This window comes from Ostrinia nubilalis, chromosome 10 (assembly GCF_963855985.1).
Source record: "Ostrinia nubilalis chromosome 10, ilOstNubi1.1, whole genome shotgun sequence".
NCBI classification, from domain to species: Eukaryota; Metazoa; Arthropoda; class Insecta; order Lepidoptera; family Crambidae; genus Ostrinia; species Ostrinia nubilalis.
The window spans coordinates 1,440,632-1,457,392 of NC_087097.1; the positions used below are offsets into that span (position 1 = coordinate 1,440,632).

The following is a 16,761-nucleotide window of genomic DNA, read 5'->3' on the forward strand; positions in this document are numbered from 1 at the left end:
ATAAATAAACTCTTCAAATATGACTATGAATTCTACAAAAGAAGTACAAACAAGTTAAGGATACATTATAATTAAAACATTAGGAGGTGTAAAAGTTATAAAATAAAATTTTATGTCTTATGACTATAAATAGAGTAAGTGAAAATCGTTATGTATAACACTTACAGCTTATAGAAAATTAAATATTCATTACTAAAAGAAACTGTAAGTCATCCGTTAACACTTAGTGACGGTACTTATTGATACGCCATTTTTTCGACCAAAGTCAAAGTCAAAATTTCTTTATTTGTTTAGACTAATAAATAGTTCTTACAAATCGTCATTTTGCTCTTAAGGAGCCTCTACATGTCTCATAATCTTTTTACCCTACCAGCGCTTCGAGACCAACATTTGGCAAGTGCTGAGAAGAAGCGCCGCAACAAACTCAGTCACCACTGTCTGCCGGTTAATATAAATAAATAGAAAAAGCAGTAGTAGGTACATTTGATTCAGGAGCAGTTCACTGAATTTACCACGCATTCTTGTATGATGTATCTTATAAGAATGGGTATACAAAAGACCACTTTGCTTTTTATCCACAACGAGGAAGCTCTTGGCCTGCATCTCACCTGATGGAAAGTGATGATCAGGTCGAAAGGTGGAAGCGAGTTACACCTGAAATCCTCGACCAGAGGAACTGGCTCTTACCTTACCTCAGAACACAGCCATTTTGTTATGACATAAAACCTAGGTAAGATGGTGGTAGCTAGCCACACGGACTTAAAACAAGCCCTACCACGAAGTAAACCGAACAGAAAAATCTGTCCCCATTGGGAATCGAACTCGGGACCTCTGGGTCTGAAGCACTAACCCACAGAGAAGGGCGGGCAGATAACAACTACTACGCCGCGACGCCTGGGGCTATTTTACTAGCTAAGCTACGTGAACGAGTGTAAGAGCGCTATAGATAGCAACATTTTTTACCTAAAGAAAGATGACCAAAAATACCATAACTGAAAAATAAGAGAAACAATTGCCATGAAATAAAATAGTATTATTCCCCTTGAAAAATGCCTTAATGTGCTTTACAGGTCAGTTACTTACAGAATAATAATTGTTTTGTTTGGCTTTATTCTGTCACTCAATGTCCGGAACAGTTTTTAATAATCCGCTTAGAATCCAAAGGATCCCCATTTTAATCTTTTAGCGTTCCATACCTAAAGGGTATACAGGGTGACAGGGAAACTCGACCTATTCCTTGAAAAGGATTATACTAAAAGTCATTAGCAACAAATGAGGTCCAGTGAACCAGGGGTCAAAACTTAAGATCCGTTCCACAGTCACACGGTGCGCGCAATGTACCTTTTTTGTGAACCAGGAAAATGGCTGGTCTATACCTACAACCGGGGGGCGGCAGGTTATGTGGCGCTCGAACCCACTGGGGTGTTCTCTCTGCCGCATAGTGGTCGGCACCTTAGGTACATCTAGTACCATCAAGACGCCTTCCTACACGGCCGTACCCACCACGGGGGGCCAACGGGATTAACCCCTGCATCCCCAACCTGCTGGTCACCACCAGAGTTGCGCAATATATCTCTCTTAGCCTCCAGTGACTCGTGTTGCCTTTACAGCGGCCAACCTCTATGTGGAGTTGGTTAAGAGACTTCCAAACCGGCCATGGATGTTATGCACCAAGACCGAAACCTAGCAACCGTAAGAGGAATCGCGGTTATGGTGGTATACCCCAGGAAGCTTTTACGATTCTTCAGCTTCACAAGATTGCTTAGAGTAGTTCTCCTCTTTCGCCTTCTGAATCGCGTATGTGAAGCGAGTTATTTCTACTGACTTTCTGTATGGCATGTTGGCAGTAAGCCTTGTCCACTTCCCAGGGAGTCCAGGGTAGAGAAAAGGCGTTTGGCTTGTCGGTTGCGCAGATAGAATGCACATGACTGCGTTTTAGCTTAGAATGGCATGAGCGCGATCATGTCATAGAATAACTCCAGCTCCTTTAGTAATGCACACAACACAACCTTAAGGCGAGGGCAAAAGTGTACACAGATCGTCTTACTTATTTCGGACATGGGTCGGTTATTTGTAAAAGGGCGCTGGTGCCAGCATACTTCCTTGCGTAGCCCAGAACAAAATGTATCAACATGAATGATAGGAAATGATTCTACTAATAGGCATTATAGTGAACTTTAGTTGCAGGAAGACTTAATTAAGGCTACAGACAACGCCACTCTTGTAGCGGAGTTTTGGGCTGACACTGTATAGGTTTGTCGACACGACGACAAGAAGAAAAAGATTAAACAAGTGTAGTTAAATATTTTTTACGCGATGCATGATTGTTTGCTCACACACACACTATGGATATATAACACGCTACAACCAATTTATGAAACATAAGTCAGATAGGTTCACACTGCTAAAAATGTATTAAATTTTGAAATCGAAGTAAAATTTATTTCTGTTTAAAATGAATGTATTCCCGAACATAATTTTATTTCTGCTTTTCTTCGTGTCGGGATTACAGAGCAGTTTGGCCCTAACCTTATTGAACGAAGATGGGAAGTTGAATTTTACTGAACTAGCGGCAAAGTACGGGTTCCCGAATGCGGTGACAAACGACGTGGTGACCGATGACGGCTACATCCTGGCGCTGCACCACATCCCGGGCGACAAGCGCAAACCGGTGCTGCTGGTGCATGGAAACACGGTGGACGCCTGCTGCTGGATCATTCGAGGCAACTCCTCTCTGGCTATCAAACTCGCCAGGAAAGGCTACGACGTGTGGGCAATCAACTCCAGGGGTACGACTTTGTCGAAGCGGCATCTCTTCCTAGACGCTAACACGCAGAAGAGGGAGTTTTTTAATTACACCTTTTACGAGCAAGGTATTTATGACATGCCACCCACAATCGATTATATCTTAGAAGAGACCAAACAGAAGAGTCTCCTCGCCATCGGGCACTCTATCGGGACTACGAATGTTTTCGTATTAGGATCCGTCCAACCCGAGTACAACGATAAAATCAAAGCGTTTATATCGCTAGCGCCCATCAGCTTCATCCAGAATTTGAGAGGACTCGCAAGAGTTGGGTCATTGTTAGGAAAAGCATTGACCGGCGCAGAAGAAATAGCAGGTAAAAATGGACTTGTAAGTGGTGTGTTCAATGCCACGTGTCTGGGGCCTCTCAGGTATACGCTTTGCGTCGAGGGAGTCATATTCCCATTGTTTGGTCCGGATGCCAGAGGGTTAGAACGAGATTTCGTTCGTACACTATTCGGGCACTTTCCTGAAGGCAGCAGCAGAAAGCTGTTTGACCACTTGATACAAATAATAGAACGAAACAAGTTTGCGAAATATGATTACGGCTGGGAGGGCAACCTGGCGGAGTACGGGACGGAGCCAGGTGAGCATGAAGGTGGCGCTGTTCATGGGCAGCAACGACTACCTGGCGTCGGTGCCGGACGCCGAGCGCCTGCGCGACGACCTGCCAAACGTCGTGCACTACCAAGTCATGCCCTACGAAGATTTTAACCATATAGACTTCTTTGGGGTCGCGAAATGCCCACTAATTTTTATCCCTACTTAATGCCGGTTATAGAAAAATATATGAAACGTAAAAATTAAGTCCTTGTTTTTATTCATACCCCTGTGACAACCTTCTAAGATTTGGTTAATTCCGAATGATGCTTTTCCTCGTGTAAAATCTAATTTTTTCTTAGGTCCTACTAGTTAGCTACACACTCAAAATTTATAACACAATTAATAAATGCTACCTAGCAATTTGCCTACGACTTTAATCTTTTTATTTCTGATATTGTAACATAACTGGTTCACATTGTTATCCTATGAGTTTAACCCTTCATTCGACGGAATTTTTTTTAGTTAAATTTATAAAACAGTTACAGATTTCGTTTCTTAGCTTGTATGGGACCCCAGAAAAAATACCCAAAAAAATCTAACTATTTCAGTTTCCTGAAAAACCTATGTCCAGTATACTGGACATTGCCAAGTTCATAAGAAAGTGACGCTCTCCAACCATGTCCAGTATACTTCCCGTTGTCGAAGAGACAGAAAAAAGAAACAAGTGGTTCCGTAATAAAATATTAATTATCATCATCATAATTTCAGCTTTATGACGTCCACTAATGAACATTATCCTCCCCCAATGATTATCAGGTTGGCAAGTGGGCTAACAACCGGCCAATCTGATAGTCGTCCTGTATTCTGCGCCTTCCTGCTACCTTTACGGGTTCATCTGTCCACCTTGTGGGTGGATCTCCCACGCAGCGGTTGTCGGCACGTTGCCTCCATACTAGAACCTTGCTGCAGCCATCAGCCATCAGTTCTGAGTGATGTGCGCCCTGCCCATTGCCACTTCAGCATGCTAATCCATAAGGCTATATCAGTGGTTTTAGTTCTTTTATGGATCTCCTAATGAGATGTCGCACAGAAACACCAAGCACAGCCCTCTCCATGTCATGCTGTGATATAGAGAGGGTTTATTGTGAGAAGTAACCTTTCAGTAGGTATCATTATGTGATTACTGGTAAAACACTTGGACCTGTTGCTGATTTCTTCTCCTGCACTTGGACCGCCATCAAGGTGGCGTTTTGTGCAAGCACTTCAGCACCAAGGGTCAATACGAAAGCTCTCTGGAAAGACTACAGCACTGCTCAAGCTTCAATCAAATCGAAAGCCTCCTCATAGTCCACGTACGCCAAGCGTTATGGCAAGTAATACTCTTTGGTCTTCTGTATAACCCTGCCGCAACGTATGGATGTGGTTTATGGTTACAAAGACTTCTCGGACACCGGCATGTAATAACCCTCGCATAAAAACTTGTAGATATGGCTCGGAAGCGTGATGGGACTATAATTCTTCAGTAAGGTGTTATCCCCTTTCTTGAATAAGGGTACCACCACGCTTCTGTTCCATGCCTCTGGCATTATTCCCTCGAGTAAGACAGAGTTAAAGATTTAGCTGTCTATATTCATGCGCTCTATGCAAGAGCTGATGGAAAAGCAGGGTGAGAAGAACAATTTTCTGATGAAAACCAGTATTTATATGAAAAGGAGTTGTGTTAGGCGGCACCAATGCTACTAAGGCTTGTTTTTTAGAGTTGAAACTCTGAAAAACGGTACATAGTGAGGCAGAAAACATATTATGTGTGGATCCCTAAAATATTATTATCAAAAACCACAAAAGTTAATTTTCTAACAATTTGGCAACGGGAAGAATACTGAACATAGTATTCAGAAGTTACTTTACTAGTAATTCGACGACGGGAAGTATACTGGACATGCAAGTTATAGGTGTCGTAAAACGAAAACAAAACTCTGTATGACAGTAAATACATTGTAAGTAGCTTCGCAGGTATCCTATCTATAGTTTTTAATAATATTACAAAAGTATTAAGCCGTAAAATAATGAATAAAATGCAATTTACCGAGAGCCCGCACAGCGGGCCCTTCCTCCCTGTCATATTATTGGAGATTGCTCGCGTCTCATCGATATTGGTGCCTTGCTGATTTTTGACAGCATAGTTAGATAGTTCAGGGAGCAAATAAACACCTTGAGTTCAAGATATACGGTCAATTTTTTTACGGAGATTTATTTTCGTTCAATGGGAAGTATATCGCACGTCGTCGAATTAAGGGTTAAGAGCGTTTACGTCTAGCGTGGCATGTCAAGTTTAGGTAATTTCGATGCTATTTTTATTCACACTAAAATAATTGTGACTGTGTGCGTGTTCTCACGCTCTATAGTCAAACCAAAATACTTTGATCCACCATCGTAAAAGTGTGCCAGGCTGTCAAGTGACAGCTCAAGGAAACTATAAAATCTTCAAATCTTCCAACACCGACTCCATAATTATAAATCATGGTATACATTAGTCCTAATCTACTATATAAAAATAAGTCGGGTTTTCCTCCCTGACGCTATAACTCCAGAACGCACAAACCGATTTCCACGGTTTTGCATTCGTTGGAAAGGTCTCGGGCTCCGTGAGGTTTATAGGTTATATAAAAAACCGAAAAATTCCACGCGGGCGAATCCGCGGGCGGAAAGCTAGTAAATAATAAATACGTAAATTCTTTATCAAATAGTAAATTATCAAAAGTTTTTTACTATTTTCAGAATATTTTGTACAGCCTATGTTCAGCAGAAAAAAAATTCAATTTTAATGGTGAGATTTTTTCAAATCGGTTCTATTCAAAACAAACTTTTCCTGTTAACTATTCTTTTTTTATCCGGAAAATGCATAACATTTCATACCCACCAGAAGGTGGGTAGCCCCTACACCCACTAAAAACCTGACTGTTTCTGCCATGATCCTTAAGAGTGATATGAGGGAACGCGGGACATCGCCATTGGCTGTTGCCTGTAGCATTCGTCCTTAGCCGCTACCAGACGACTCCATGTCTAGCGACCGAGGCCTGTTAGGAAGGGACAGTTGGAGACCATAAGCTGTCCTCTTGCGCCCAGGGTGTCGGCGGCGGATAACCGGAGTGTCGGCTGAGGCCTCTCGCTCCCCCTTTCCACTGCTTCTTTCACAGAAAGTAAGCACACTATACCATCAGATTATTTGTCTCATAATAATATATTTTATACTAATGTAGATATTGTTTCCGAAAGCGAGCGGGTTCATTCCGTACCTTTACGCTTCATGCGTTCTCTAGCAAAAGCTGAAAATCAGTGTTCTGCCCTTTTGAGGGTAGTGTTTATACTGAGCTCTTTGCTTTTTGCATCGCTGCGGCACACATCACTCTGACGCAGGGAACTATTTGAAACGCTAGTCATCTTTATCTTCTGTTGTTTTGTCACTTTTGTTATGTTGCAACTGTTGAAATTATTACTAACCTGTGTAACAAAATACCAGTGGTGTCACCTAGTGTGTTTCTTGACTAACTAACTTTATTTCGATATTGAATTGAATTTCAATAGCAACTATACATAATGTGTGTGTTAAAAGCATTAAAAAGTGTGTGTTACAACAAATAAACAATTTATCTATCTATCTCACGCCTCTTCCCGATTGGTAGGGAGAGGTCATTTCCAACCGCCGCTCGTTCGCTTAGGCTGGGCACTGTTGGAGCGTGTCAGTCTGCTGCGGTGACTCACGTGCCAAGACTGCAGTGTTAACTGACAACCATCTACAGGCTCTCGGCCTATACGGTGGAGGAATGGCCCGAAGCACCCATGGCCCGGTAGAACCTGGGTCGCCCTATGTGTGAGGCGATCATGCCGTCGCACCCACTCCTCTAATACAGGCAGAACTGCCTCTATGGTGCGACGTAAAATTTGGCTGACGGCCAGGCTTACCCTTCAGCACTCTAGGGCCTAGATCCTCAAGCCTCTACCTTTTGGTTTCCACCTCTCGTGGTGCACGTACACGTACATTTCCCCTTGGGACCTATGGTCACCTAGCAACTGGCGTCTATTCTCGGTTGTCGACACTAGCTTTGTCGCCACTGAGGATAAATGGCATAAATAATATCGATTGTCACCAGTGGCGACACATACTTTCCCAGTTGTAGCTACAGGCTTTCTCACAACTTATGACAAATTAGAAAAATACATCCCAATTATGCCTAGTGGGGACGTACACAAATATTGACGCAAATGTCATCGTGCATGACATACGTAAAGTAAAAGTCAAGTAAGACCAGATGAATACAAATATTATTAATTTTATTTTGAACTAGCGGCCGCCCGTGACTTCATACGCGTGGACCTCGTTTTACTCCTTAGTTCGTAAAATCTGTTGTTTGATATCATGTTGATAGATGGCGTTCCACGGCTTCCCACGCATGAATATTTACGAACGTCAAAAACAGTAGTTTGTCCAGCGCTGTAGATTTTAACCAATGACGATAGATTGCGCTTTTTAGACACGTCTTATTTATTTATTGAAATTTATTTGTCACATATCATCATAAATTATAGCCTATATGTTAATCTGGGTTATAAACAATATTACTGTAAAGTTTCAACAAAATCCGTTCAGTAGTTTTTGAGTGAAAGAGTAACAAACATCCAGACATCCAGACATCCAAACTTTCGCATTTATAATATTAGTTATAGTTATAATATTAGTAGGATAGGAAGTAGGATTGTTATACGTCGCCACTAATGACAATATTTTTTCCCATTTATACTCAGTAGGGACATAGTCAGTGTCCACAACCGGGAATAGACGGACTGCGGATACTATGCGGTATCCACGAATTACCTCAGCCTGTGTGATATCATGCGTTGCGCTTTTTTCAACAGTAGGATGCTCCACGACTACACAGCACTGTGCCATACTTGAGCCCCATATAGGACCAACGCGCGACGCAAAAGTATAGTCAGCGACTCAGTGCGGCCGGGCCTCCGAGATTAGGCATCAACCGGCTTAGTGCGCCGGCGGTAGCCAAAAGCTTAGGGGTGTGACGATTCAAGTGGCCGTCAAATGACCACTGTCCAACTAACTACAATCCGAGGTACCTACCGCAAAGATTTTCCGACCGTAATATGTTGTGTATGTTCCCCCTACAACTAGGTGGGACCCTGCTGGCACAGAGCATTCCTATTAACTATTCTGTAACCACCTATGTATGGCAAATAAATTATTAGTATTATTCCTCTTTATAATATTAGTATACATACATACTAGAGATGGGCCGACTAGTCGCCGACTAGTCGGGAAAGTCGACTATTCGGCATCATTTGTAGTCGGCCGACTAGTGACGACTATTCGGCAAAATCTGCCGATTATAATCGGCGCATTACAAATTAAAAATGTGAATGAAATAAAACTCATAATTACCAAGATGATTATGAGGTAGACCAAGGGCGTTTATCTAAACCATTTTTGACTGCAAATCAATGCAATCAGTAAAAAGTGGTTTCACCTGATTTAAAATTTTGGCAATCAGTCTAAATTCATACAATGTTAAGATTAGTTAAAATTACCAGGAAATCGTCAAAAATGTGTAAAGTTTATGTAATTTGTCCAATGTCCATATAAAAATTATGGCACTTTTTTTCGGGGAAAAAATGCATGGAATTGCATACCTATCCTGCAGGGAAGTGGTAGATTGTGGGGCTCCTCTGATCGGAAGGATGAGGAATACCCACATAAATAACCCCTGAGCTCCGTCGATCGCCTTAGTGTGAAGAACTATGGGAATCCGGACAAAGCCATCAACTATCACAGTCTGTGCCAGCAATTGGCGGGCCCTGCCTATCCGACGGTGGTGGTAGTCCGTGCTATGTACGCCCCCAGCTTCTGACTATCACCGTGGAGTGTGGAGAGGAATCAGTGGGCCTAGGATGCGTGCCGCGATAAGCGCAATTTGCCCATACATTTTGACGTCGATAAGTAAGAATAATATCACGGCGTGCATCCTGGCCCAGCAGGAGGCGATCATATTGTCACCTCCTCTGACCCCTCCGCCGTCGAAAATTATGACATCTACCTTAGGTACTGGTAGGTGATTGTAATGTTGCTTTTTATTTTTTCTCATAATTAATGAAATCTCATTTCTCAAGAAGTTATATTTATCTCTTTAGAAATCTAGATATTCTTATTTCTTTGATAAATCTAGATATTATTCTTCGGACAAGTAGGTATTAGAATGATCGGCATTGCCGACTAGTCGGCCGACTAATCGGCAATTTGAAAACCGATTAGTCGGCTAGTCGGTTAGTCGGCAAAGACCATAGTCGGCCCATCACTAATACATACATAACTTGCTGTTCCAAATTTACGTCATTCGTTTTCGTTTCATCGCTAAAAATAACTTAATTTTATTTTTCATTACATCTGAAATAGAATTTGTTGTAAAAATAGACTGTAATGAAAAATAACAATAAAATATTTTAATTACCACGTGATCGCAAAATCTACCACCAAGATTTTGCGGATACACTATAAAAGTCCAGCTACCTGTCAAAGATCAACGTACGCGTGACACATGTCAGCAGAGCACCGAGCGACGTGACCTCACTCTGGAACGCCTCGAGGCGGACTGAATTTGAACGATTCGTGCGCGGCGTTTTATAATACTTTTCAAATACTCATAGAAAAAAAATTACAATGAATTATTTAAAATTTCAAAGTAAATATTTTAGATAAGATATTCTTCTATTATATTAAGCTATTTTTGTGTTGAATAAAGGAAGAATATTGGTAAAAAAATCACTTTGATTTTTGGGTATTTCACGTTCTTTTAATTTGTGATTTCTTATTGTAAAATGCTTAAATCTACAAAATTTCTCAGATAACTATTTGCCCAAGGATCTATGCTATAGGATATAAATGTTTGTTAAATCGTTTTCACAGTATTTTTATACAAATTTCAGCTTGTAAACTGACGCTAAAGTGGAAATTTACAAAACCTGTGTGGACTTATCTTGATATAATTCTTAAATACTAAACTAATCGCAATATTTTCTCAATTAACTATTTAGACGACGAAATTGCCTAACTATTTATGCCTATAACATATTTGTAATATTACTGGTTAATGATTGTAACGAGTTGAAAAAGTACTGTTTTTGCGCCAAACGGCGTAAACGCTCTTAACAGAATAAACCACACATTCTCTTTAAGGGTGGTTCTAAAGCTCAAATACAATAATTCTTAAAAAAATTAAACGTGCTTAAAAATTAATACTGTAATATGACAATGTGCAAAGTGGTGAAATGTCGACAATGTAGGGATGGTACGGTAACCTGCGTCTGTCGTTCCCCAGTGATGGAATAGCAATATTGCATCAGCATAAAATGTACTTACGTAATTATAATTTATAAAACTTATACATTTTCTGCTGTTGCAGCCGGCTACAAATATCTAGGCTTTGTTCTTTACGATGCGCATCTGTGTTGTATCAATTGGACATTTTTAAACATCTAGGCACCTTTAAGCACTCATTTCAGAACTATTTGATATGCAAATGTTGTACAGAGTGACGCAAGTTGTATTTTGCTTGAGCAACTGAAATTCAGTTGTCACCACGACCCACCACGATAGTCGTGTCAGCCAAAGACGTCTACTGCTGGACAAAGGCCTCCCCCAAGGCTTTTCATAATGAACGGTCCTACGCTGCCCGCATCCAGGTTTTTCTCGCGACCTTTACCAGACCGTCGGTCCACCTAGTAGGAGGCCTGCCCACTACGTCTTCCTGCCCCAATGTTCCTGAGAACTTTTTTGCCCCAACGGCCATCGCATCCACAATCTATGTGCCCCGCCCACTGCCACGTGATTTTAGCAAGTCACTTAGGATCTCCTGCGATAGAAGAAGCCGAAAATAAGTTTACATAGAGAACGAGAGAGAGCCTAGATCTCATAAAAATTGCTGCTCCTCTAGAACATATTTTGAGACATCTAAATTCTAGTAAATGGTCGAGAAACAAAGATTTGGAAAACACGATAATTAATATAGATACTACCTAACTACTCTAGATCGGGAAAGCAAAAAATGTGGACTGAAGTGAACACAACGAAAACTTTGCTGTGACTAATACAGAGAAAATACCAATACACAGCATAGACTAGTTACGTAGATATCTAAATACTTATATTTCGCCTACCGAGATTTTAACGGCAAATTCAATTTTTTACCTTAAACAACTCCTGTTTATATGACATAGCAATTAAATTACTTTCTTGTAACAAGTTTACTGCTGCGCAATTGCTATGACATTTATATAGTCATTGAAAGAGGTTGGAAAACGCAGCGTTGGACGTCAAGGTGGACCGACACGACCTCATAAAGGCAGCAGGAAGGCGCTGGATACAGGCCACTACCAACCGGGCAATGTGGAAATCATTGGGAAGGCCTATGTTCAGTAGTGGACGTCCGGTGGCTGAAATGATGTAGATGAATGATGAAAGACGTTTTCAATGGACTGTTAAACTGGTTTCAAAGATGCATTAAAAAACGAGAAATAGAATAATAGAAAAAACTTTATTGACACAATACCACATACGAGTACAACAATGGATACATCGACATACTCAAATGTAGATGTCAAGGTGGTTTTTACGGTTCCGTACCTCAAAAGGAAAAAACGGAACCCTTATAGGATCACTTTGTTGTCCGTCCGTCCTTCTGTCAAGACCCTTTATCTCAAGAACGCGTGAACGTATCAAGCTGAAATTCACATGAAATACTCAGGTCTATTGTCCCTTTAAGCTGTGAAAATATCAAACTTCTAAGCCAAGCCAATGAAAAGATACAGCCGATTATGTCGATATTTTCAACAAATTTTCGACACTCGCAAAGGAATCAAAACCTACAGGATACTTCCCGTAAACTCAGAATCTTGAAATTTGGCATAAAGCATTGTCATATAATGCAAATATAGGAAAAATTGCGAAAATTACATTTTTTTAGTTATATAATATAATAAAAATATTTTAATAAAATGAAACTTACTACCTTATTTCTCACGAACGAATAAAGGTATCAAATTGAAATTTATACCAAATACCTAGATCTATTGTCCCTTTAAGAAGTAAAAAAATCAAACTTCTAAGTTAACGCGATCAAAAGATACAGCAGTTTATACCGACACCTTAGACGAATTTCCGTCACACGCTAGGGAATCAAAACCTACAAGGTACTTCCTGTGAACTCAGAATCTTGAAATTCGGCACGAAGCAACGTTATATAGTACAGATAAAGGAAAAATTGCGAAAATGATAAATTTGAAGTTATATAAAATTTAAAATATTATTTTTGCTTACATGACATAAAATATTTTTTTAATAATTATAAACTTACTACCTACCCTTTTTCACATGAACGCGTAGAGATATTAAAGTTGAAATTCATATCAAACACTTCTTAAATCTAATTGCCTCTAAACTGTGAGAAATTCTAAATCAACGCAAAAATTCAAAACGCTGAGGTAGGTACCTACCTATAATGCAAATATAGGAAAAATAAATAAATAAAAAATAATCATACCGCATTTTTTTTTTTTATAAAACTCCGGACTTTGACGTAATTTTGGTTTAAGTGAAATGAATGGTGTCCATTGGCATAGCTACAGGTTTTACCTTAGAATACTTGTTTTATATTTGTAGATAGTTACCCTGCCTAAAAAAAACCCTAGCTACGCCAAAGCTAGCGTTATTTGATAAGGATCAGATATAAACACAAAATAATCTTGCGTGCATACCAATGTTATTTATACCATTTTGCAAGGGGAAAGGGATTTGTGGTTAGCCCTGACTACTTAAGGACAGGAAAAAATCAAATGATACCGCGAGCTAACTACGAACAGCGCCATCTATTGACAACCGTGCGAACTACGTAGTGTCGTTGCTCGGTGATAGGTGTTGCTGATTGCAGCTCATTGTTACAATACTTTTTATTAAAATCGGATTTTATTCCGGAGGTTTTACAATTTCTTACTACTTTCGCAAATCATTACAAATGAAGAAAGGAATTTACGGTGTGGTACCCTCAATGTACAATTAGATTTCGAGCGATACCACTTTTGGGCATTCTCCTTTTAAGTAGTTACTTTCCCCATTGTAATGTTATGAATTTCATTTTGCAATAAAAATACCATAGTTATGTCTCGATTGTCGTAATGAACGAACTTTGTAAACCTTGCAGGTTTGTACGGAACCCTCGGTGCGCGAGTCCGACTCGCACTTGGCCGGTTTTTATAAGTAGACACCTATTTTTTGATTAGATAACTACTTACATATTGTAAAATATAGTTGATTAACCATTGAAAAATAAATTCAAATTCAAATTGTGTTTATTGTGAACTCACAGGTACATAAGTCAGGTCATAAAATTTGTATGATTCGTACGAGTAGATCAACTGTGTTCCGCCGCATGGTAAGATACATGATTGGTCAAATTACATTTTAAGAAATTTATAGGTAGTAAAATCTATAACGCAATAAATGATACAATTCAAATACAAGTCAATGATTAATAATAATAATTATAAGTTAAATACGAACAAAGTAGGGCAAAGTACCTCTTCGTGCTTTACAAAAATCCGTCCATTGGCCTTTATTGTCTTATCAGCTACATGACTCATAATTATTTGGAAAAAAGTGGTTATTTTACAGAAAAACTAATTACGATTATACCTACAAATCAACTGTTTGATAAACTTTTTAAATATATGTTACGGTTAATGTGATAAATTGAAAATTATTAATAATAACCGGTTATTATGAATAATTACCGACAGTCGCGGTAAAAGTGATAAATTAATCACATTTAAAAGTGATTATTTAATAATTCAACCTTAATACTAACAAATTTCATAAAAGAGAACAACATCTTGTGTAGGTACGTGCTCGTGTACAGCCAAACTTTTGAACGTTTTGATATCATATTAATAAAATTTGGCATAATGAGTTTGGAATGTTTCTTGCATAATATTACTTTTCCATGATGCCTATAACATAATGTTTTGATTTAAAGTGAAAAATAGGTTAAGGTGCGGCGGGGGTGGCCCTTGGGCCACCCCTAAGCCGCCTATTTAGTTTTATACACACATGAATGACCTCATATTAATCACATTTACCAAATCATGCGGTAATTATTCATAATAACCGGAGATTATTCATAATTTTCACATTTATCACTTTGACCGTAACATATACACTAGACACTACATTAAAATGGATTTACCTAAAACAGTTTAGTTTTTAATTAATTTGCGTCAGTAAATTGATGACTCATTATACATTTGGCTTTATGAATCACGTGATAGCTGATTCCGCCACTTTTCAGCACCGATATGTTGTCCTGAAATGGTGTTATTTTAGCCTATGTACATCTATATCTATACTTCTATACATACTAATATTATAAAGAGGAAAGATTTGTATGTCTGTATTGAATAGGAACCGAAACCACTAAATCGATTTAATACCGATGTACACAGAAATAGTCTAGCAGTCTAGCTAGAGCCTCAGAAGTAACATAGGCTATTTTCCAATTCGAAAAAAGGGTTGTAAGGGGTTAAAAGGGGGGATGAAAGGTTGTACGGAAGTATTGTCATTTTTAAAACTAGAAACTTGAATCTTATTTTTTTAAGCTTTTGATTAAATATTAATAAGTAGGTACTTTATGACTTTCAAAGTTTGTGAAAGTTAGTGTGGAAATTTGTAATTTTTGAAGCTAGAACGATGAAATTTTTTTCTTTGGTTTTGGATTAGGTATAAATAAAAATGACATTTAATGTTTGTAGAAAAAAATACTCAAGGGTCTTAAATAACAATAGGGAATAGGGGATGAAAGTGTGTATGGAAATAATAATATGTAAGGTTTATGTGGGTCCCGTGGCGCGGCGCGGTTTTCTGGGGAAATACCCTAGTAGTGTGCTTATCTGAACGGGCAGACACGTGAGGCTACATTGCGAATTAATTACAAATGCGATATGCTTACACGTTTTTTTTCCTTAATTTAATTAATTTTCTCCGTGAAATTAGACAGCTTTTAGAGAATTTATAACATAAATGTGAAGTCTTGTTTGAAATCAAAATAGTATATTATTATTACGCGGGTAAAAGTGACTTAGGTAGCGGGTAATAATCTATACTAATATTATAAAGAGGGAAGATTTGCATTTTGTATTATATACGAGTATGTTTGTATTGATTAGGCTCCGAAATTACTGGACCGATTTCAAAAACTCTTTCTCCGTGAGACTCCTCTAATCTTTTTCTGATGAACATAGGAAAATATTATTCATAATTTTTATTTTTTTTGTTAAATACAAATAATTGTCAAATACTTCTGCGAAGCCGGGGTGGGCCGCTAGGCCCGCTAGTAATTTATAGTATTTTGAAAGTATATTTAATTGCTCAAGTTAGTTGTATTTGTCTATCACTTCTAGTAGGTACGGATAGAAGTTCTCAGTCATATACCGACCCCAAAAAAAATCGACGTGGTTAAATTTTTTGTATGGGAGCACTTGGTAGTGCACCACGTTGGGCAGCGACGCCCTCAGCAGCTCCGCGTCTTCCACCGTGCCCAGGAAGTCCCGCTCGCCCACGAACAAGGCTGATTTCATCCTCACCTTCTTTAAATCAAACTCGGGTGGATTAAGTCTTTTATAAACTTTCAAATTCTCTAAAAAACCGTAATCATATCTTGCAAATTTCTTACTCCGAGCCACCTGTATCAAATGATCAAAAACCTTAAGTGATGTGCCTCCTGGGAAATGGCCATATATTGTCTTTTGGAATTCCGGCTCAAATCCATCGGTATCTTCGCCAACAAGCGAAAATAGTCCTATTTTAATGCACAAAGTGTAACCACCGGGGACGAGACATATTGCTTGAAAAAGTGGCGCTGTCTGATTGTAATTTTCAACTTCGTAAATATTCAGTAACTTTAAGCCATCTACCAGCAGCGGCCCCAAAGCCACTCCCACAGTTGCAACGCCGCGTAAATTTTGTATAAAACTTATAGGAGCCAACGATATGCCAATTTTGATTTTATCGTTATACTCCGGCAACTCGGCTCCCAGGACGTATAGCATCGTGGTGCCGAGCGAGTGCCCGATGGCCATGAGTTTCGCTTGTCCAGTCTTCTCCAGAATGAAGTCTATGGTGGATGGAATGTCGTATATCGCTTGTTCATAGAAGCTGAAATCGAAGAACTGACTTGGTTGCGTGTCGGGATCTAGAGTGACGTGCTTCCGCGAGTACCTGGAGACCCGCAAGTTGATCGCCCACACGTCGAACTCTCGCCTGGCGAGAGTGATGGCCAGAGATATATTTCCTCGTTCAATCC

The 16,761-nt window shown here is 39.3% G+C and overlaps 1 protein-coding gene across 1 annotated transcript; it reads left to right on the top strand.

Moving 5' to 3' along the window:
• Nucleotides 1-2,395: 2,395 nt before the first annotated feature.
• On the top strand, nt 2,396-3,596 carry LOC135075493 (lipase 1-like). Its single transcript, XM_063969931.1, has one exon. The coding sequence runs from the start codon at nt 2,456-2,458 to the stop codon at nt 3,518-3,520; it is 1,065 nt and encodes a 354-aa protein (XP_063826001.1). The 5' UTR covers nt 2,396-2,455; the 3' UTR covers nt 3,521-3,596.
• The last annotated feature ends 13,165 nt before the right edge of the window (nt 3,597-16,761 follow it).

Excerpts from the sequence above, each read along its gene's own strand:
- LOC135075493 (XM_063969931.1), top strand. The coding sequence starts at position 2,456 with ATGAATGTATTCCCGAACATAATTTTATTTCTGCTTTTCTTCGTGTCG.